Source organism: Danio rerio, chromosome 17 (assembly GCF_049306965.1).
Source record: "Danio rerio strain Tuebingen ecotype United States chromosome 17, GRCz12tu, whole genome shotgun sequence".
Lineage (NCBI taxonomy): Eukaryota > Metazoa > Chordata > Actinopteri > Cypriniformes > Danionidae > Danio > Danio rerio.
In genome coordinates, this window is record NC_133192.1 from 26,565,756 (window position 1) to 26,589,596 (window position 23,841).

Consider the following 23,841-nt stretch of genomic DNA (forward strand, 5'->3'; position numbering starts at 1 on the left):
AAAAATGCAAATTGTCATGAATAAACAGAGAAGCCCCCTGACATGAAGAAGGCAGGGAGGCAGTGGTTTTTATATTTATGCAGAAAATAATAATATTTGTAACATTTTAATCCTATTTTTTTTTTCATATGTAAAGATATTTGTTTGTTGCTTAACATTCTGTGTATATTAATTCATGTGTAAGCGTTTGAACCTGAATAGGCGCATAACTAACAAACTCTGTGCTGAACTTTAAGCCAGTCTTCAGTTGGTCAGTGGCGCAGTCTTTTTCATTCAAGCTCCTTAAAACACCTCCTTTATAGACCGGCACACCCATGAGTCCACAAAGTGGTGCAAATGAATTAGCTATTTAAACAACGTGACGCAAAATGTGAAAAATTATGGTTGCACTGGTCTGAAAATAGCAACAAATCGCGCCAAACACACCTTGCGCCTTATTGCACCGGATGTATGATAGGGCCCTAAATGTTAGAATTGTATCACATGATCAGTTACATTATAATTTCATCTGAAAGTTCACATGAGTTTACAGACACTTTATGACCTGCAGAAAGTTTTTCAGTAGATGCTTATTACATATTTATCTTTTTTCTCTGTTTGTGTGTTAGTCCTGGGGAAGATCCGGAGTGCTGTAGGAAGCGCGCAGCTCCTGATGTCCCAGAAATTCCAGCAATTTTATTGGCTTTGCCAGCAAAACCTAGTAAGTGACATCAATGCACACATGCCAATTTGTGCACAAGTATGTGTTCTGTTTGTGCTATTTTGCTAGGCTTTGTACTCTCTGCAGCTCTTCCCCAGATGCTCAGCCGCTCTCCTCCACAGGGGTGTTCTGTGCTGGAGTAATAATGGTGTCGTTGACGGCCTTTTGTTCTGCTGTCACATTCATTAAATATGATACACAACAGCACATCAGCTGATCTGAGTCGGGCATGCAGAGAAAACAAATGACCAAGTACGGAGGCAAACGCAGTTGAGCAGCGCTTTAGAAAACAGCCTAAATCCTCATGAATAAAATGCTCCACTGTTCAAAGCAAACACTCACAGTGGTTGATTTGGCAACACACAGATTTATGAAATGGCAACAAGTGATATAAATATAGTTATTGCATCAAATACAGTTGCACTTCAGTTGTCAAATTGAAGTTTTTGTAAATTTCAACCCAAATTCTTTAATGAATAGCCAAAATTCTCTTATTATGGGTGAAAGGGCAAAGCTTTTGGTCTTTATCAGAATATATTTTACAGAAAATATTTAATATGTTTTACAAATATATATTTTTGAAATAGCTTTTTCAGAATGGCATAAAATTATATGTATAAATAAAGAATATTAAGTTATGATTATCTTCCATAAAGATTTTTGTTAATTGCCTGCTGTGAATATATCAAAACTTCATTTTTAATTAGTAAAGAGCTTTGCTAAACATTGGTTTTAGCGAATCTTTAAAGGTGGTTTTCTCAATAATTATTTTTTTAACCCTTACATTCCAGATTCTCAAAAGGTTTCTCTGCCAAATATTGTCCTAGCCTAACAAAGCATACATTAACGAAAAGAGCTTGTTCATTTTGCTTTAGGGTAATGTATAAATATCAGTTTTGACATGATGAACTCTTATGACTCGTTTTGTGGTCTAGGGTCACAAATACGACAAAGCAGTGACCTTGACATTTAGAAAATGATTAACAATTTTAGAAAGAATTTAGCAAATACATGATGTAGTGTTGCATTCAGTGTGTTATTATTTATTTATGATAACATGTTAGTTGAAGTACCAGTTGTCACTATTAACTATAATAGTTTATATTCTGGCTATTATAAGATATTGGCTGTTTATTAGTTCTTATAAAGTACATATTCTGCATGATTTCTATTCTAAATCTCTCATCCTACCCAACTACTATATTAATAACTATTAATAATTTTATTGTGGCGAACAAAAAATATAGTTAATATTTTGCTAATACAGAGAATTGTACTTAAATAAGGTGTGATTTTATTTGTTAATGGGATTTCTATTCAGTTATGTTTAGTATTCATATTTTAATTATCTAGTATTGTGTTATAGATGTTGGGTTGTGTTGCAGGACCCCAGTGCCATGCCTCGGCCCACTTCTCAGGACCTTGCCGGGTTCTGGGACCTGCTGCAGCTCTCCATCGATGATGTTACCTCCAAGTTCAATGAGCTGCAAAAGATCAAGTCCAATGATTGGAGGCTTATTGACAGCCCAGTAAAGAAGGTGAGAGCCGACTAGGTGCAGGATCATCCTAGTCATAATTGCCATCAAACCTGATTCCGTGCTCCACACTATACATATAAAAGAAATGTTGTACAACTGCTGTTCAAAAAGTTGGAGTCTATAGGATTTTTTGGTTATACTTTATTTATAACAGTGTGCTTGAGTCTGTATTTACTCAGTCATTTTAACTAATTACTTGATGGTGTGGTCCACTAAGATATCATATTTTAAACTTTAGTTGATGTGTAATGTAGCTGAATGAACATAAACAACATCTCTGAATGTAAGATGCTCAAAATTCAGTGCAAAGGGAGACATTGGCTTTTACAAAGTTAGCATGGCAAAGCCCACAGCAAACAAAGTTTGAGGACTACAAAAAAATACATCTAGGTTATTGAGATCACAAATGCTTCAGGCTACGCCCATTTACCATGCACATACACCCCGCACACAAAAGGGCCATGGCCAGATGTGCTGCCATGTAATAGCAGTGAAAGCTAAAATGCCATCCAAATGCTGCTATTTTCATAGAGCTTCTTCTGTTTCTGTATTTGGGCTTCCAAGGGACACGACACAAAGAGAGAAGTGCTTACAATTTAATTTGAATTAGGTTCCAGAGAATTATAAAAAATATATAGCTAGCATTTGACAAAGGACAGCTTCTAGAATGTCTCCCAGTTCAGTACTGGATTTGATTATAACTCCTCAAAGAAGAATCAGCTCCAATCATAATGGACGAAGCTGTGGATTGTGAGCCACAACCTGTTTTTTTATTTGTTAAAATTGAACTGTTACATGCATAGTATCTAGTGTTAGTGCTATGTTGCAGCAAGGACATAAACATGGATGTTAACAATTAGAAATGCTGTTTGGCACCGCTTACAATTTACAAATTCAAATTTTTTTGTCAAACCCTTGTAAACCTTCCCAATCTTCACCAGCGCTGCATTGTCTCTCTATGTGGCTGTTCAGCCTTTCAGAGGAACTAGAAAATATGACAGTCATTTTCATATTAGCTGAGTACAGTAGCTTTATATAATCAAAGCAAGATATATTTACAAACGAAGCATGAGCTTACATTGCTTTGCATCTTATAAACACAACCAAGCCTTAAAAATACACTTTGGACCACCCCTTTAAGTAAGTGCTTACTGTGTAGTTATGATGAGGATTAGATGTATGGTTAGTTACATGTAATAATACTTAATTTATTGTTATTACTACTTTAATTTTAAAAATGTAACAATTTTTTTTTTCTCAAAATAAATGAACACAATAATTATGTGTTTTTTTAGATATTATAAAAAGAATCATTGTTTTAAAATATATAATTAAGATTCAAAATCTTCTTAAAATTCCATTTTACCATTATAGGAATCAGTCATAACATTTTACATATTAAACTAGAAAACAGCTATTATTAAATAATAATAAAAAACACTATTGCAGTACAAATCCATTTTTAATTGCAATTCAGATATTACCTAAATTGCAATGAAAAAGTGACCACAGTATGTGTACATTCTTATCCTGTGTTTGGATATTGCTTGTTTTAGCTCCCGCCGCCAGTACCAAAGAAGACATTACGTAAGAGTGTGACAAGGGAAAAATCTTTGGATCTCCCAGACCGTCAGAGAATAGAGGCACGACGGCGCCTCATGGCAGCCAAACGCGCAGCTTCATTCCGCCAAAACTCAGCATCAGAGCGAGCCGACAGCATCGAGATCTATATACCAGAGGCCCAAACACGACTTTGAGAGACACAGGGAACAGCTTTATCATATCGTCAACATCATTTTCAATACCATGACACAATCATCAGGCTAATCGTCCGAGACAAGGGTTAAGGTTTTTGTATACCTGGTTTCCGAACTGCCTGTTACATCTATGTGAAGTTTCCCTATTAAGGGAGACTCACACTTCCCCACAATAAAACATATTGCACAACATATCGCAATTGTAGGCCCTCATGACAACAGTGTTGCCTGACGAAGCAAAACTTCACATATAAGCTTTAATCACAGCTGAGAAACACATTCAATTTGATATTCTCTTTGTTTGTGTCTTTATGACATCCGTTTAGCACTTTCAAAGTTGAAAATTCACATTTTGAGGCCTCAAATCTAAAGTTTTCATTTGTTTTCATTGGATTGAAGAAAAGTATTTAGTTTGTATCCTGTTTGGTTTCATTTGCATTTAATTTCTCTCCCTCCATTATCGTAGTTCAGTTTTTTTAGTGACGTTCGTGGTATTTTTGTCTCTTGTTAGCATTGTGCCAGTGCTGAAATACCTCAATCATACATTTCAGACTGAAGCCGCTTGCCAGAACGGACAGTCACAGCCTTTAAAAAAAAAAAAGTCACATTACACTGTTATGGAGTAACTTCAATCTCAGAATGAGGGTTTACGCTGTCAGATCAAGAGATCAGTTTTTATTATTCTCGTACTTACAGATATAATGCTGATGGATTGTCATTCTAGAGGAGCTGCTGTATGTTTTTGGGTGCAATTGCTTCAAACCTAAAATCAACAATGTAAAGGTTCAAAAATGCATTTTGCACTTTCTTCTAAATGTGTGTTTGTATGTATTTCCAAGGGAAATGAAGTTCTAAAAGATATTGTTGCAGTTGAATTGCAAGGATTTGTGTGACTATCGATTTGTCATTTCACGTCTCTGAATGTTTCATTTCTGCAGCCTCATTTGGCCATTCATCGGTTTGTATTTATTTTATTGAACAGTTTTTCTCTCAATCTGCTGTTATCAAATGTCTGACCCATGTTCTCTGCACAAAAATATGCTTTTTATGTCCTTTCTGTACGTCTTGACAAAGAATCAATGATTCTGTCTGGGCTGAAGGAGATGTCGGTGTACCCATTATTATCTTGATCACTTGCTGGTTGGTGATGGATGGTTTTTCTGTAAGACTGCACATCTGTGAGAATGATTTAATAGTATAATCAAACTGTTCTCAAGTCAGTTTGAAGGCATTTGTACAAAAAGGTGACTGCAGTACAGAGAATGGTTGATTATATTACATGATCATAACCAAAGGTTAGCCAACTTTGACTTGTTATACAATTGTTGGATTTATTTAATTTAAAATTGTTTTTCATCGAAGTGCTTCACTAATGATACCACTTCCTGTTTGACGTCCAGCAGTTCAGCTCTAACACTTGTTCTGTAATATGAAGCGTAAAAAGTGGGGCCTAAAATTAACACCTGCCAAGTGCCAAATGAAAGCAAAAAATTAGTTGCGCAGTAAATGATATCTGCCATTTTTGCATTTTTTTATTTTTACAATGTCAAAGAACAATGTGGTTTAGCACTATTTTTAAATTGTAATAATAACTGTGCTGTAATGAAATAAATGTAATTAGAAACGCAGCACTGTGATCTCGTGAGCAGCTCACAATAGCAATGTTTTCAGTGTTTCAGCATTTGCAAGTGCTGTGTGTATGAGTTGCTTAAAATACGCATTTAAATGGCACCTTATTTACCTCTTTTGCAAGATCTAAGAAAAGCCTTTGGTGTCTCCAGAATATGTATGTAAAGTTTCAGCTCAAAATACCCATCAGATTATTTATTATAGCCCCCAGAATCTGCCCAGTTTGGTGTCTCAATACATTGTAGCTGATTTTGTAGCCTGTAGCTTTAAAAGCAAATGAGCTGCTTTTCCCCGCCCACTGTTACCACATGCATGTCTGCTTCTCATCATGCGCCTCAGATAGACAGCAGTCAGTGACAGAGACAGAGTCTGATGAAGCTGAAATACAGCTCATTGGTCAAAAATGGCAATTAAGTTTATTTAATGTATTTGTAGTAGAGTTTTTTCAAGCCTTTCTGAAATGATGAGTCTTGCACAAATGCCTTTTGTAGTACACTCATACCCACACATATTAGCATTTACTGACACCATGCAGCCGTGGTGATTATAGTGGTTAAGAATTACAGCAATTCGACTGTCTTTATTGCAAACATACTCAGTTATAAAAATCTTTTAATCTTATAAAACTTAAAAAAATTAATCCTAGTTTATTTGCCAAACAAAATGTTCTGTGGACATGTGTATACGTGTTATTATAGAAACATGGCGCCTGTCAATCAATTGGTGGGCGGGAAAAACCGCACTCCTACGTCACATTGTGGTGGGCCTCAAAATCACTGCGATTTGGATTTTATTTTAATGTCAGGAAATTTTTAAATAGAGACTTATTGTGTTTCTGTCACTCCAATATGACTGTGGACTCACTATACATACAGACAGTTCCGTTCAAACGGCTTACAAAAATAGTTTTTCATCATAGGTCCCCTTTAAATAGTTTATATTATTATACAATACTAAAATAAACCTAATTATTACCTACTGTTAAGTAGTATTGTAGTGATAATCCATTGTTTAGCTGTGTGTTTACCAAACATCTGCCTTTTTGCAAAGAAATAATGAACCATTTAATGGTAAAACATGTTTATTTGCTTGGTACTTTCTCTTAAGTAATTGGCAAGTCTGGCAAAAGGCTAATTTTAGGCCCTGAGGTAAATGTCACTGCTAACAGTTTCAAAACCCCTAAAAGTCTTTTTTCTTGCCATTTTTTACTATATTTAATTCACCATATCTTCTTACAGTGCCCATCATGCACGGTTACGTTTCATTTCAGATGTCAAGCTATATCCGCTCTTTCCACCCTTTTTTGCCTCTGTGTCAACTGAAGGAGACAAGACCAGAGATTAGAGGAGATTAGTTTTATCACTTCCACTCCACTTCCTTGTAGCTTTATATTCTCAATTTCCTTTGCGAGATGACCTTGAGAAAAGCTCATCGTTAGAGGCAAATATTTTCTTTTAATTTGTCACTGCTCCGTATCTTCCTGCTGTAAGTCATTGTTTAAACACAATTACAGCATTCCATTCAAGAGACACATGTAATCGATGAAACTGACTTCTGGCTGTTGGGACATTTTGGGAAGTAATTTCTTAAAACTTAGCGTCTAAAGTGACAATATGGCATTCTGCTTCTCATTTCACATCAATGAAAGTGTTAATAGATTATCTTGTTAATCATTATTTGAAAGTTCTGAGTCGTGGCCCTCAGGGTTTACAGAAATCCACTCTCCTAGGCCTTACAAACTTGTCGGACTGTTGAAATACACATTAAACTGATGGGTAACTCTTTCAAATATTGTCTAATGCAATAGCTAACATGAACTATATTAAACTATATATATATATTTTAACAACATTTGTTAATAAAAATACAGTGGTTTCAGTAGTTCATGTTAGTTCACAGTGCATAAACTATTGTTACCAGATATTTTTCAAAATAATTTGAAGATTAATGAAAGCTGTAGAATTTTAGTTTGTGTAACTTTATGTCAAAGCATTACCAGCTGATGTAATGTTTTGCCAAATTGATTTATTGATTCTTAATGGGTTACTTTAGTCACGTTTTCTTTATTCTGAAGTTTATTCTCTATATCTTGAGTAATTATGGTTGTGATTATGCCGTCCTGCAATGTGGCAGCTGTCCTTTCTGATTAACTTGCTCAATTATCAATATGCAAACATGCCAGACATGCAGGCAGTGTTTATGTGCCAAATATGTTGATGTGCCACATGTTTGAACAGCTTCTGCTGTTAACAGATCCTCACGTGTGTCTTCTTCACCATGCTTTATCTTCATTACCATTTTCGTGACAGTCTGAAAGCGTTGCGGTGAGCTGACCTCTAAACAAATATTTGGAAAATCAAAAAATGCTCACGTCCCATTTTTTAAAACAATGGAGTCCTTTCTAAACTTTGTTTGATGTATGATGGTTCTGTTTTTTCGAAAGGGTTGCACTGGGTGGTCATTTTGTTTAAATATGCTTTCACAAACATCTATTCAAATGTACATTTACTCCATTGATTTCCATCAAAATAAATCATGTCAGTATTTAACAAAAAGAAAGGATTTACCCTCCAGACCACAGTATATATGAAAAACAGCCAGCGGGCCTTTGGTACTGGACTAAGACACCCCGCTTTCGGTTTCTTACTGTAGAGAATCTTTTTCTTGGGACTGGATTAATCCTGAATCTCAGAATGTGAAAAGATCTTAGTGAAATTAACATATGAGAAAGGTAGTTGTTTAGCTGAGAATATTTTCATTTATTATACTGTATATCATATCTATATGAAGGGTGAATATAATACCAAATATTCATTATTTGTACAGAATTATATAAATAGTTATATATAAATATATATAATATAAATACATAATTGATCTTTTGTTGAAGCAAAGCTCTTTTTCTGCTCTTCCTCTTTGGTTGAGTTGAGTTTTTGTTTTGTTTTGTTTTTCTTTTCTTTTTTGGGTGGCATGCACCATTCTGATGCTGAATGTGGGTTTACCTGCTTCATTGCTTTTCCAAATCACTTTTTTGAATGTTGTTTACTGTTAAACCTATCGGTTGAGTTTATTTTTTACGTACTCATGAAATGTTTCAATTGTGTTACTAATTTGTGTTATGAATTTGACACTTTGTTTTGGGTCACCTGGATTATTTGTGTTTCTTTTCACGACTTGATTATTGCTATGATTATACATTGTAAATATTTCGGTCATTAAATTTTTTGAAGGAAACAAGTTACGTGGGTCATCTTGAATTGTTTCTGCACAACATTTACAACAAAACTTTTACCAACAGAGCTGTCTCAGATTTGTTTTATAAGTCCAGCGCCGCATTTGTGACAAAGCATAGCCTAATTATGACTAAATATTTTCATTCGGATTCAAAAGAAATTCCATTTATCAAAACAGATTAAATAGCACTACAATCTTTCCACCATGTTGTTTTGACATTGGTATTTATACATGTTATAAGCCTTATTACTTTTGGGAGTAAACAGCCAATACAAGCATCAGTAGCGCTCACGGCTCCTGTAGCAGCCACTTATATCTTCGTGCTGTAGATCCACACAGACCCATTTGCAGGAGATAAATCGCCGCAATAACTGAGAATACACCATTTTCTTGTTCATCTTTCTACTTAAGTTTTTCATGTACTGATTCAATTTATATTTAGTGTTCTTTTTTCTTAACAAAGTTTATATTTAGAGGCATGTTCACTCTCAGTGAATATTATCATAAACGTTTCCTAAGCAACCCCTTACAAAAATAGCCTACAGGAATCCTGCAGGAATTTCATACAGGTATCCTACAGGATTTCCAGCTCATTTTCCTGTAGGAATACCTGCAGGAATTTTGTGAAGGAAATTTTAAGAAAGAGATTTATGAAGGAAATTTATGCAGGGATTGTTCCTGCAGGAATTACAATCCTACAGGTCTAATAAAATATACAGTTCCTGCAGGATTATTGTGCAGAAAAGACATAAAGTTAGACAAATTTCACAATGAATCAATGTATTTTCACAAATTATTTATTAAAATTGTTAAAAAAAATAAAAATAAAAAGTAGACCAGAATCCAATGAACAGGCTGCGTTTACTCCATTTTCCTAAAAAAAAGAAGAAAAAAAAGTGTCCTGTAAGTGGTAGAGTATACAGAATACAGTCTGTACAGTATAAAAAACATTACAGCTATGAAGAATCCCCATAAACAACCAATGGACCCTTTTCACAAGACTGTTATGATGTGTTGTTAAAGATCATCTGCATCTTAAATACCTTAAAGTTTTTAATATTTAGATTTTTCAAACTTATGTACATTTACATTCATTTATGTATAATACAATCTTTATGTCAAATTAAAAAAACAATGCGAGGAGTATCTAATGAAGTGTCTATGGGGACAGGACAGTAAATTTGACATTGTTTTCAAATGTCAAAAAAGTCGTTTTTCTTTCTCATTCACTGCGCTTGGAGTTTACCAACTATGATGGTTTCAGCTGCTAAAAAACACGCAAATGTGAAAAGGGTCCATACAAGTGTGTGCGTGTGTGTGTGTGCGTGCGTGCGTGCACAAATGATTACCTTACTTGTAACTTGTGCTCATCATTTACTTTTTCCCCTTACTGCTGCTCTGATAAATTTTATTGGTACGTTTGGAAACTTCTTCTGTACTACGTCTGTAAATTCCCCTCTTCTGAATATCCTCCTCCTGAGAGTTTCTTTGTTCTCTAAAGAGAAATAGATAAAGTTGAAAATACTTATCTTCAATCATGATAAAGCATGGGCAGGATTTAAGTTTCTGTTGGTATGATAACATTGGATAAAATATCACAATATTGTGATTACTGCTCTAAAATAATTTATTTTTAAACATCTGAGTAAAAAACAACAACTTAAACACATTATATTTTAGGAAAGATTTTAAATATTTTGGAACGGCAAACATGTCAGGCTAAATAATTAAAATAAATCATTGACTGCTGCTGTCGTCATTAGTTTCAAAAACAGATTTCTTTACAACACATAAAAAACCTTTACAAATACCTAGGAAACGGTATAGCAGAAAATATTGGTGGTTATAAAACCATGACTTTTCCAAACAGACATAAACCTTGAAACCGGTTATTGTCCAATACTCATGATCACAAGTCTTGATGTTTGCTGTACGTTTTACCTTTAATGTCTAGAACTGTGGCTGGTGAACTTTCATCCTCATAGGCAACATCCACAACATCCCCAGGTTCAAATTTCGTTTTCAGTAGGTTCTTTTTAGAAACAATAATGTCATAGGTCGATGGTTCCTCCTTCCATTCCACTAATGTTAGGACTCATGTTTTGCCCATTTTCTAAGATAGATAAATATATAGACATAAATAAACACACACATACATGCACACAATTATTTCTGATGGCTACAGCTGACTGTATCCATGACAACAGTTTTACCTTAATGTACCTGCCAAAGAGCAGTTTGCTGTCCGGCCGCAGCGATAAATGATTTCTGAGGTAACAAAAAACTATATTAGCATCAATTATAAGCAGTAAAAATACTAAATAAAACACTGGTTATGTTAACAATGATAAAAATATCCTTTCATATAGTCATTTTTTAAATTAAGTTCTTATATGATGGGCGGTAGTAGACATTTAGCAATGTACTAGTATTGTTAATGTGATCTCGACTTAAAAAATCAAGTAGGTATTTGTTTTGGTGTTACAAAACAATTTACTGATTTAACATTAAAACAGAGCAGTTGTTAGAGCACTTTAACGATAAAATAACTTAAGAAAAGTGTTTTACCTTCAGAAGACGGTTGGTGACAGTTGACTGACGTGCATTCGAATCGGCGACGTGAAGCGAGTCATCTCAATGAATCGAATCTTTTCTCTGAATGATTCATTTTACCGGAGTTTAAACTACACTGTTACGCCAGTAGGTGGCGAAAAGGAGCGTCTTTTTTAAGCGTGAAAGACTGTATAAATCTGTAAAGCACAGATTCATCAAAACACACGTATTCCACAAACAAATAATTTATTTTGTAAGAAAAAATCTGTTTATAAGAATGTTTGTTTTAATGTGTCTAGTCCATTTTGTCAAATAATACACACACATATATTAGTAGTAGTCATTATTAACTTAAAATATTGTAAATATATTATGTGTATAAAATAGACCTATACATTATTGGCAGCAATGTATTATCTAATTTCAATTTAGCATTTATATCTTATTTTATTTAAAATGTTTAACAAATGTTTATATTAATTTAATAATTAAATTTACTCTAACATTGCAGAAAACACATTATGTTTACCAATCACCTGAACAATAACCTTAACCTGCTTCTTTTTAAAGAATAAAAATGGAGTAAAAAGTGTACTTAAATGAAGAGGCACCAGTCCCAGCTGCCACAAAAAGGCAATGGACACAGAATAAAATAGGTTGCTCAGGTCAAAAAGACAGAGAATAAAGGATAACAGCAACAAACATTTTAAAAGAAAGAGGAAGAGACTCTGTTGAACTCATAAAATGCACAGACATACGTTTAACATATATCTACCTCAAGGACAGGTCTTGCAGTTTTTTTATTTATTTATTTTTTTATTTTTATTTTTTTTGCATCTAACCAAACAGATTTTTAATAAGTGAAAAAAAGTATAGAAATGAAACGTAAAAGTGTACAGCTTGCTTGTTTGCATAAATGCATAATTTGAATGGTTTAGTGTAATGGTTGATTTTTATAATTGCCTATAATCTATTTGTATACTTTATTTATGTATTTATTTTCTTATTTTTTGTTTGTTTGTTGTAATGTTTATCTGTTATAACTCATATTGTATTGCTACCAAAAACAAGTGACACAATTTCTTTCATTCCAATTACAACAAATAATTCCTGCAAGTCCTGCAGGAATTATAAAAATCCTGCAGGATTTGTCACTTGCTTGGATCCATTGTAAAAACCTGTAGGAAATTCCTGCACATATTGTTAATGTGTCCTACAGGATTTTTGAATTCCTGCAGGACAGCAGCTTTTATGAAGGGAAAAAAAATGAATCCTTCAGGATTCCTGCAAAAAGTACTGCATGATTCTAAAACCTGTAGGAATTGCCTGCACATATTGTCAATTTGTCCTGCAGGATTTCATAATTCCTACAGGATACCAGCAGGTTCCTGCAGAAAAAAATGAAAATCCTGCAGGATTCCTGTAGGCTATTTTTGTTCAAGTTGGGAACCCCCACCAGCGGCTTGAATTCCCCCTGAGGGCAACAGGCGGCTACAAAGTCTTTGCTAAACTAACTTTGTTCCATTTTGGTGACTGTCGCTTTTAAATTCAAATGAGATTGTACTTTCAGCCCTCTTTCCAAAACTGAGTCGAGCTACATTCCACATCTTAGTCCGAGGTGCACTAAGAAGTTGTAATGTACACTTACAATGATTAATTTTATAAAGATATAAAACATTGGCACCAATTACACACGCATGTGCGTCCACTTGGATGTTCATCGAAGGCTGCAGCACTTCTCCTAATGGGTGGGGCTTTTCGACTCTGGAGGATGTCAAACAAAATGTTTCTGCAGACTTTTTATGGAGTGATTATAAAAATGAAATTTAGACATTTTGGCCATTAGAATCTGGTTATATTCACAAACTGTTGCCTCACAACTGTTTAAACCCCTTATAAAACAGGTTTTTGCATAATAGGTCCCCTTTAAAGCTAATAAAGTTGTAAATAAAGTTCAATTTCTTACACGGACCAAAACAGTGTTTCCAAACGTTTGAGTTTTATAACTCAGATATCCTTAGCACAAGTGTGGTTTGCAGTTTTGTCTTGTGGTCTGTCTACAGAAACACAATTTGAGGAAGTTTCTTTAATCCGGAAGATACCACTATATTTTTAATCTATTAAATTTACTACCTTCGTTATGTAAATTATAGTTCTAAGCATCAGTAAACAACAGGATGTGAAGACTGAGGTTTTTTAGTATCTCATATTTATCTTACATTTATACATATTTATCTTCTATTTGTCTTCTGTTTTGTTCAAATACACACCAATTAATTCATATTTACAATAAATCAATGATGACCCCTGCTGGTAGAATGAGCTAACTTCGTTTAACTGCTAGTTCACCCAATAATGAAATTTTGCTGTTTGCCACCCCAGGAAGTGGCTTTTGAAAATGTTTTAAAAAATGTTAGAAACTTGTAACCACTGACTTTGATAGTGGTCAGAACTTCTTTGTGTTGAACAGAAGAAAGAATCTCAAACAGGATTGTGACAAGTGAAGGATGAGTAAATTATTTTTTAAAAAATGTATAGGGTGAACTTTCCTTTTCCTTTCCTTCGTGCTTTCTGTCAAATAATAAAACCTTTAGCAGCTATAATAAAGTACAGTCCCTTCTGTGCTATTAGGCTTTAATACTTTTTGTTGTTGCTATTTCTAAACATTTATTGTGGTCTTTTTTATAGGATGGATGCCTTAAATAATTTGACAAATGTATATATTTTTGCCCCTTTTCTATTTCAAATCGAAATACACTTATAAGCCACTTTAATGGGTACACCTCTTCAATTGCACATTAACGCAAATTTCTAATCAGTCAATCACAAGGCAGCAACTCAATGCATTTAGACATGTAGACAGAATTTCCAGTGTGCAGCAATTCTGTGTGTGCAAATGCCTCGTTGATGCCAGAGGTCAGAGGAGAATGGCCAGACTGGTTCAAGCTAATAGAAGAGCAACAGTAACCGAGGTACGCAGAAGAACATCTCTGAACACACAACATGTCAAACCTTGAGGCGGATGGAAGCAGAAGACCACAACAGGTGCCACTCCTGTCAGCTAAGAACAGGAAACCGAGGCTACAATTCACACAGGCTCACCAAAATTGGACAATAGAAGATTGGAAAAATGTTGCCTGGTCTGATTTCTGCTGTGACATTCGATGGTAGGGTCAGAGTTTGGCAGGATCCATCCTGGCTTGTATCAGCGGTTCAGGCTGGTGGTGGTGGTGTGATGGTGTGGGGGATATTTTCTTGGCACACTTTGAGCCCATTAGTACCAACTGAGCATTGTGTCAATGCCACAGCATACCAGAGTATTGTTGCTAACCATGTCCATCCCTTTAAGACCACAGCATACCCATCTTCTGACAAGTGGTGCTCACTGCAGAGCCATTTGGGAAGAGCTGAGCTCCAGCGAGGGGGAGCTTGAGCTATCGCTCCTCCTTTCTTGCACTTCTTCTACAAGTGATATCACTGGGGGTAGGGTTAGGGGTGGGGTTGGTGTACGCATTAAAACAGCTTATAGGAGGAGGAGCGAGAGCTCATGCTCCCCCTCGCTGGAGCTCAGCTCTGCTCAAATGGCTCTGCAGCGAGCAGTGTCTCTCTTCTGATGGCTACTTCCAGCAGGATAATGCGCCATGTCATAAATCGCAAATCATCTAATCATCTTTTTTTTTTTGACAATGAGTTCACTGTACTTACATGGCCTCCACAGTCACCAGAGCTCAATCCAATAGAGCACCTTTGGGATGTGGTGGAACGGGAGATTTGCATCATGGATCTACGTGATGCTATCATGTCAATACGGACCAAAATCTCTGAGGAACATTTCCAGTACATTGAATCTATGTGTGGTATAAGGATTAAGACAGTTTTAAAGGCAAAAGGGGTCCAACCTGGTTCTCGTAAGGTGTACCTTATAAAGTGGCCGATGAGTGCTTATCAAATAAAGTTGTAAAGATGTTTGAAATTATATGTTTTACAGTACAAATAACAATATAGTAAATAATATTATAAAGAAAACAATATAATAAAGAAAACTTATTTCTTATAAAAATATTTATATAATGCTATCCTTATTATATCCTGTGCATCATTAATGCCTCATTTTTGTTGACTTGTTTAAAATGTAACTTGTCTTGTCGCTTCTGAATGCATCCAGCAGATGGTGACAGAGCAGCAGTGTTTGTAAATGAGCCCGGTCATATGACCACATGAGGTCATATGACGTCCCTCCTCCTCCTCACGTCACGGTGGGTTTGTGAGAACGAGCAGGCAGTTATGAGCACCCGGTGAAGGAATGCCGACTATGCTGTTATTGATTTGAAAACAAAAGACAATATCAATACTGTATATCTATTGTACGCAGGGAAGAATGTGTTTCCTTACCGCTATCTCGTCTACATGAGGTAAGAAAAGCGATAACAAACTTTTGAAAACTATGTAGATGATTGTAGCGTAAGTTAGATATGATGTCTAGTTATTAAACGGTCAGTAGAAGACATACAGTAACTATCAAACATATAATCAAGACTCTTTTAATCAGTGTCATGGTGTTTTGGGACAGAATGTCTTTTTATCCTGTAGAGGAAATAACGTCAAAGCTTTTTTTCCCTCAGAGAAATGCAAACAAATGGAATGTCTTTATGATATAATGATTGTTCTTCTTCTTCTAGACCGGTAATTGGTTTCATGGGAGCTGGCTGTGGCACATTACCAGAGGATACTGCAGTCTGGCATTAATTCAAAGGGCTGAGCAATGACCTCTCAACCAGATAACTTAATACTGTCCTCTGGTCAGGACTTCAGCATGGACTACACCTCCTGGGACATTCAGCTGAAGATTACTGGCCTGGGCTTCATCTTTTACACCTTCATCTTCTTCCTCTGTCACGTCCTGTCGACTCTGCTGTTTCAGACCTACCGCTCATTGTCAGCCAAAGAAAAGGTTCTATTCATTTGCATTTATTTTGGTTGTTTATAAACTTTGTAAGGATTTTAAATCTTTTTTTTTTCTATCCTCTTTGCAATCTGTGTACTGACCTTGCATTCAAGAAATTTGGGAGCAAATAAATAGTTATTTAATAAAACGGAAATAACTTAAACAGATAGTTCACCCAAAAATGAATATTTTGACATCATTTACCTCTATTTATCCTCCACTTGTTCCAAATCTGAGTTACCTTTTTCTGTTAAACACAAAGGAAGATAAACAAGAATGTTGTGGACATTGTGTTTTTTCCCTTACTATTAAATGGGTTTAAATTGTAGTTACTGATAACTATAAAACTGTCCAAATATGTGAAACTTAATATTTATTTGCATAAATATTTTGAATAAGACAGCATTGAAGCAACATGAATATTAATCGAAAAATATCTAAAATAAAATAAATTTCACTTCTTTTATGTATCTCTTTTGAATCATAATAGACCTTTTATTAAATTCTTTATTAAAAAATCAGTAACATGTTCTACCATTTAAAAATTTTCTAGGTTTTCTGGGATTTGGCTGCAACACGGGCTGTGTTTGGCATTCAGGGCATTGTGGCAGGTCTTCGGGCCCTCATGGAGGAATCTGTCCTCTTCTCTGATAAGATTCTCGGACAGGAAGACTGGTCCTGGTTCAACATTCTAACTTCTACGGGCTTCTTCCTGTTTGAAAACATGGCCCTCCACATGTCCAATGTGGTGTTTCGTTCCTTTGACCTGCCGTTAGCTGTTCACCACTTCTTCGCCCTGGCGGGGTTTGCAGGGGCGGTTGTGTGGAACTGGCAGGGTCATTTCCTCCCTATGGTGACACTGCTCCTGGAGATGAGCACACCCTTCACATGCATATCCTGGATGCTGCTAAAGGTAAGGCGCAAAGGTCAAGGGGAAAAAATTATTTAAAAGATTTAGTGCAGTTGGTATAGCTGTTACTCGGTTTGTTTTTTCAGTAGAACATTAAAGAAGATTTTTAGCTGAAACTTTGGTTCTTGTTGAGTCAAAGTGCCAATAGCCACTGACTTGCAACACTCAAAACTAAAAACATACAAGCAAAACAGAATTGATATCTGCGACTCCTGATGATATATTGAGGTGTTACTGTATATAGGATGTTTTTTGTGGATTAAAGGTAATTATTTTGCCAATAATGTTCAGGTTTTTTCATACAGACTAATTGTCTCACATCATAGTACCTCAGTTTTTTGTTAAGAGCAACTGGTATTAATATTGTTTACCCTGTATATATGTTTTTGACTCTCAGAGTGGTGATAGCTCTTACTGTAGGGACCCCAGTGTCAAAAGTTTGTAGTGAGCTCTTGAAATGCCTTTCTCGTTTGTAGGCCAAATTCACTTCTGTTTTGGCGTGGGAAAAAAACAACATTTTTTCTTTCTCTGTTCAACAATTTATCAAGCTTGACAACTGAGAACGCCTACAGTTCTGTAACATGAGGCATACTTAGAAAGAGGAACTGCTTTTCTGTCTTTTTATCTTTTATGAGATCAGGTGTGTTCAGATAGCTTGGGTCCATGTATGTGTAAATGTTTGTGTATATAGGTATTATATAGTTTGTATACATAGATAGTATGCTATCTGTGCAATAACGCAATATTTTTACTTTTAGTTTTATTGTAAATGAAAGAAAATATTCATTCATTCAAATTCTTTCAGCTTAGTCTCTGACTTATCACAGGTCGCCACAACTAAATGAACCACCAACTATTGCGGCATATGTTTTACACAGCAGACGCCCTTTCAGATGCAATCCAGTGCTTTGAAACACCCATACACACTCTCACTCACTGCAGCCAATTTAGTTTATTCATGTCTTTGGACTGTGGGGGAAACCAGAGCACCCGGAGGAAACCACACCAACATGGGGAGAACATGCAAACTCCACACAGAAATCCAGCTGGGAATCAAACCAGCGACCTTCTTGCTGTATTTTGTATTTTTTGAAACATCAACTAGAAAAAAATCAAGGGTTTCCCACTAATAATTCTAACTGTGGGAAAGTTTTGACATGACTTAAAGATGTTTTTACATGCTTAATTTAATGCTTCACTGATCTATTTAATTACACAAAAGTGCATTGCATTCTTGGCTGTGGTGCAGGATATCTTACAATGGGCGTTAGCATTAAATTATCTGTCATTTTTTCCAGGCTAAATGTTGTCATGATGTTTGCAGAGACTGTTGCTGAGCAAATTACTTAAAGGAAAAGCTCACCCAAAAACAAAAACACAGTTTCCATTTACTCACCTTCATGTTGTTTCAAACCTAAAAACTGTCTTTCTTTGTTGAAACATAAAAAAAAAATGTTTTTAAGAATTCCTTAGCTTTTATGTCCGTACAGTGAAATTGAATGAAACTACAGATACTTTCTTTACATGAATCTAAACAAAATAACTTGACTCTAGTTAAACAGGTTAAAAATTGCATGAAGGTGATTAATTGACAAGTGAACTGTCATTTAGACCTTGATAAACTAGTGGCATGTTTGTAGCATTTGAGTACAAAGATCAGATTTTTAATTAAGATAGTAGTCTACCTAAAAAAAAAAAAAAGTTCTGTCATTTACGCTTCACTTGTTCCAAACTGGTTTGAATTCTCCTCTCTTCTTTTGAACACAAACTGAAATATTTAGAAGAATGTTGGAAACCAGTAGCTATTGACTTTCAAAGTATTTTTTCAACAATGTATGTCAATCTACTTGTGTTAACTTTTTATTTTGTTCAACAAAAAAATATATATAAAGGTTTAGAACCACTTACCACTTGAGGGTGAGAAATTTGAGAGCACACTTTCATTTTCAGATGAACTGTAACCCATTATGCATCATATTCTGTGATTTTCTATAGATTTACAGTTTGTTTCGATTTTAGAAACCAGAAATCAAACATTTGTCACTGTAGAGTTAAAATATAAGTTCTGCTATTCTCTCAGTGTAGCTACTGTAACCCTGTAATGAATGAGACTAAGTTTTAAACTATAATCATCCGTCCTTTTCTAAGGCGGGCTGGTCCAAGACGGTGTTCTGGAAAGTTAACCAGTGGATGATGATCCACATGTTTCACTGCCGGATGGTTGTGTCCTATTACATGTGGTGGGTGTGTTTGAATCACTGGGAGGAGATGAACACCCACATCCCGCTGCCTCAGAGACTGCTGTTCTTCACGGGCCTCTTCCTGCTCACCTTCTTCCTTAACCCCATTTGGACACATAAGAAAACCCTGCAGCTTCTCAATCCTGTGGACTGGAACTTTCACAACCAGTCTCCGCCGGAGAATGGACCATTACAAGAGCAGACACAACAAAAGCCCCATGCAAGCTGATTAATGCCAAGGGAAATACAGTTTGGAGGAGACTGTTGCTTTTAGTGGGTTTGATTTAAATTGTTTTAGCACTAACTAGTAGCATTTGCTACAACATGAGCACCCTAGTGTTGTTCCGAGTCTGTTTTGCTTCTGTGGAACTGCGTTTTATTTATTTTTTGTCCGTACAGTGTAAGTCAGTCCAAAACAAAACCTCATGTTAAAGTAAAAGTTGACCCCAAATTTAAATTTTACCCACCCGTCACTTATTCTAAACATAATTTTCTTTTTTCTGTTGAACACAGTTTAAGATATTTTGAAGAATGATGAAAACAAGTATCAGTTGACTTGCATATTTTCTTTTTATACTATTTATATAAGTGTTTGGACTTTCAGTAGTTGGGCTTAAACCACACTGAACTGAAATTCAAGTAAATTTTAACTCTGAAATCTGGACTGAACTTCTATGTTAAGCTGCTTTGACACAATCTACATCAGGGGTCACCAACATGGTAGGCAGGTAACCCGCGAGGAAGACATGAGTTGCCCGTGGGCCTTTTCTAAAAATAGCTCACCATAGCACTACATACTAGTTAGCTGCATCTGATATTTTTTGTAGCTATTCTTTTGTAAATCACACTTGCATTGATGTAAAATTGAAAATGACATTAAGTTATACAGCTGAATTCAAAATTATTAGCTCCCCTAAATTATTAGCCCCTCTGTTTATTTTTTTCCCAAATTTCTGTTTAACAGATTTTTTCAACACATTTCAAAACATAACAATTTTAATAACTATTTTCTAACAACTGATTTATTTTATCTTTGCCATGATGACAGTAAATAACAGAGACAAGAAAATACTATACAGTTTAAAGTGACATTTAAAGGCTTAACTAGATTAATTAGGTTAACTAGGCAGGTTAGGGTAATTAGGCAAGTTATTGTATAATGATGGTTTGTTCTGTAGACTATCAAAAATATATAACTTAAAGGGGCTTATAATTTTGACCTTAAAATAGTGCTTTAAACATTTAAAACAAATAAGACTTTCTCCAGAAGAAAAAATATTATCAGACATACTGTGAAAATTTCCTTGCCCTGTTAAACATCATTTGGGAAAAAATTTAAAAAGAAGTAATACAAATTTTGTTAAATCATTATTTACAACTATTGTGAGAAATCATTAACATGATCAGTGTCTTCACATAGATAAATAGCATTATTTATTAATGAAAAATAATTAAAAGTAAATTGAGAAAATTTGTTATTTAGAAAGTGTGTATCAAACTGGTAGCCCTTCACATTAATCAGTGCCTACGAAGTTCTCTCAGTTTCAAAAAGGTTGATGACCCCTGATCTACACAGTAAAAGCACTATAGAACTAAACGTGAATTGAAATACCATTGATGTCAATGGCTCCAGGTTTCCAGCATTCTTCAAATATCTTTTTTTTTGTGTGTGTTCTGCAGAAACAATAAACTCATTTCGGCTCATTTTTAGCTTAACTGTTACTTTAACCCGATTGACTTTTATTTTATGGACAAAAGAGCATGTAACACTTCGTATTCTATTGTCTATTAGTTTAGGGAAGTCATTGAGGTTTGAAATAACTTGAAGGTAAGTAAATAGTTTTTCTTTATTTAAAATATTATTAGTATTTTAAATTATGATGATTATTAATATTATTAGTCTTCAGGGAAACATTCATGGTCCTGTAAATATAATGAGATCCATTTTATGCAACTTCCTTTCTTTTACTGATTTCCTGACTTCGGTGTCCTGGAAAAGCCTGTCTGTGTTTGTGTCTTATGGGAGTGGCTGTTTGTACTTTGGCTGTGCAGCACAGCATCTCTCCACCCATGATGTGCTTGTTCTTTGCTTTACTATTAATCTGAGAGGCTTGGCTTGTCGCTGATTCATTGTCTTGTGATAAAGAAAACCCTGACCCCATCATGACCAAACGTGATCTGTCGACTCAAGTTCACAAAAAGCCACTCAGTGTCAACTTAAGCACAAAGACATCAGATGTTGTACTTGTTTCCCTTTTTTACAAAGGATTTTTCTTTTTTTTTCTTCTTTTTTTTTAGGAATATTGAGCTGTAGTGTTCAGTGACTATGGGCTGTGAGTGTTGAAGGACGTTTGACTAAACTCTTTGTCTTCTGTATAAACGGGGTTTGTTCTGAATGAAACCAAACTATCTCTGCAGAATGGAATGTCTGTGTTAGTGTGTCTGTGTGCTAGGGAAGGATAAGGAATGTAAACAAAGTTGCTTTATTTTACATTTCTATTAGTTACTTTAAGTACTAGATATTAAACTGGAGTTGCTCTGCATGTATTTATAGATTTTTTTCTCATATTTTTAGACTTCTTAGATGTTTTTGACGAGCTAAAAGCAGAAACTTTAGATTATTGGCATGATGCGCATTACAACAGACAATGCAAAATATGACAGTGCCAAATTAGCATGCATTTACACATCAGTTGATAGTACTACTGGATATGAATGAAGGAGAAATGCCTGAAGTGATACTTTGCTTGACCTCTGTAACAGCTCTCAGGGTATTGTGAGGACAACACAAAGAGCAACTGCAGTATTGTCTGACAGTGACAGGTAAAATTAAGCAATATTTAAATGGTAATGAGTTTATTTATAGAAGTGCTCACTAGTGTTAAACCTAGCTATCAGCTACTAAAATACCTCTGCTTCAGTTTCTCATCTCGTTTTTTAAGTGATGTTTAAAAGAAGCATTTCTGCTTTGTTCAGCCTGTTCTTTCACATTGTGGGAGTCAGATGTGCTGATTTGTGTAAACTGTAGAAATGTGTCACATTTGTTTAGCAGGTTGAAGAATGCTGTTTGTGTGAGTTTTTTTAAATGGCACAATTCTTTGAAATGGAGGTACAAAATGACACAAAACTATAGAATTGTCTTAGTTAACCTTCTTCTTAATTTTGTTTTCTTAAGTACATTTCATTTTGGGTTTTGTGTGTACCTCTGCACATTCCAAAATCATTTTTGATCATTTGTGTGAATATTCCTGTTACATTTCATGGTTAATTTAAAACTCTGTTTGCTGTAACAACAAACGACTGCCTGTGTTTTCAGAGTTGTTGTATAATTAAGTAATCAGTGTTGTGACGGGTGCACATTTCAGTTGAAATAATTATTTGCTGGGAAATTATTGTTTCAATTAAAATACAGACCTAATCTGTAAGCTTTAAAGCTACTGATGATGCTCTTCTGTATTTAAACATTTCATCTTCTTAAAAAGGGAGAACAAATAAAATGTTTCATGCCCAAAAAAAGTGTTAATATATTTTATTGTCTTTCAAACATTTCATGGTTGTGTGAAGAGTTTTAAATTCAAGCCCAAGCACACTATAATATTGGACCTAATTATCGTATACCACATAGCATAGATCAGTTTGAATACATCTACACACCTGAATAGATTATCTTCTCTTATCATGAAGAGGAAATGCCTCTGTTTCAACAAACACACGGCACACAAGTAAGTATGGTTTCTTGCAAAAGATAATTGAGTGACCAACTCAATCCAATTGAAAACTTGAGGGGTAACATTAAAATGGAGTTTCTGAAGCAAAAAACAAAAATTCACCAGAATGGGGCACTAAGTTAGTTTGTTTTTTCTGGGCTGAAATATCTGTTTATAAATGTGCCAGAGGTTGGGTTAATGCAACACAGGTGGGCAGCAGTTTTATATATCTATATCTGTCTACATGCCTGTAAACACTTGTTAGGATACTCAAAACTTCACAAAAATGCTGTGGAGATCAGACAATAGGTGTTGCTTTAACATTTAAAAGGCCTCAACATTTATTTAATGCATTACTACTTTTAGCCACTAGATGACAGCACTGGACCACTTATTGTTGGTTCGGTCACTGAATCATACATAAATACTGTTATTGCATTTAAAATCTAATTTAGTCCTAATTTAATTCATTTAAACATTATATTTTGATTACATATTATGACTACATTGAAACCTAATCATTATGTATAAAGAGCAAGAAGCAAAAAGGTCTCACAGCAAAAAGGTTGCTGGTTCGAGCCCTGGCTGGGTCAGTTGGCATTTCTGTGTGGAGTTTGCATGTTCTCCC

General features: G+C 35.0%; 2 protein-coding genes and 1 long non-coding RNA gene across 21 annotated transcripts in view; 2 read left to right on the plus strand and 1 right to left on the minus strand.

Moving 5' to 3' along the window:
* The window catches only part of dlgap2a (discs, large (Drosophila) homolog-associated protein 2a), a 249,913-nt gene extending 243,430 nt beyond the window's left edge, over window positions 1–6,483 (plus strand). For all 15 annotated transcript variants that reach the window (XM_073928550.1, XM_073928553.1, XM_073928556.1 and 12 more), the window contains 3 exons: window positions 609–700; window positions 2,086–2,238; window positions 3,795–6,483. In XM_073928550.1, the coding sequence (XP_073784651.1) occupies window positions 609–700; window positions 2,086–2,238; window positions 3,795–3,995 (446 nt within the window). In that variant the 3' untranslated portion in view covers window positions 3,996–6,483. The remainder of the gene's footprint in view (window positions 1–608; window positions 701–2,085; window positions 2,239–3,794) is intronic.
* A 2,104-nt stretch (window positions 6,484–8,587) lies between these two features.
* LOC108191553 (uncharacterized) lies at window positions 8,588–12,848 on the minus strand. Of its 4 annotated transcripts, none has more exons than XR_012393405.1 (5): window positions 11,427–12,848; window positions 11,082–11,126; window positions 10,800–10,971; window positions 10,208–10,353; window positions 8,588–9,732 (listed from the first exon to the last, which is right to left on the minus strand). It is a non-coding gene; the product is annotated as an uncharacterized lncRNA (long non-coding RNA). The 4 variants fall into 4 exon arrangements; XR_012393403.1 differs by having other exon boundaries at window positions 10,213–10,353; window positions 11,072–11,126; XR_012393402.1 differs by having other exon boundaries at window positions 11,072–11,126.
* A 2,816-nt stretch (window positions 12,849–15,664) lies between these two features.
* On the plus strand, window positions 15,665–23,022 carry cln8 (CLN8 transmembrane ER and ERGIC protein). Of its 2 annotated transcripts, none has more exons than XM_073926846.1 (4): window positions 15,665–15,823; window positions 16,091–16,362; window positions 16,910–17,269; window positions 21,805–23,022. In XM_073926846.1, the coding sequence occupies exons 2-4, from the start codon at window positions 16,174–16,176 to the stop codon at window positions 21,811–21,813; spliced, it is 558 nt and encodes a 185-aa protein (XP_073782947.1). In that variant the 5' UTR covers window positions 15,665–15,823; window positions 16,091–16,173; the 3' UTR covers window positions 21,814–23,022.
* Window positions 23,023–23,841: the final 819 nt, after the last annotated feature.

Bases quoted from the DNA above. Each gene is read 5' to 3' on its own strand.
- cln8 (XM_073926846.1), top strand. From the start codon at position 16,174: ATGACCTCTCAACCAGATAACTTAATACTGTCCTCTGGTCAGGACTTC. The intron at 16,363-16,909 runs GTTCTATTCATT...AAAATTTTCTAG, and splicing joins CATTGTCAGCCAAAGAAAAG to GTTTTCTGGGATTTGGCTGC.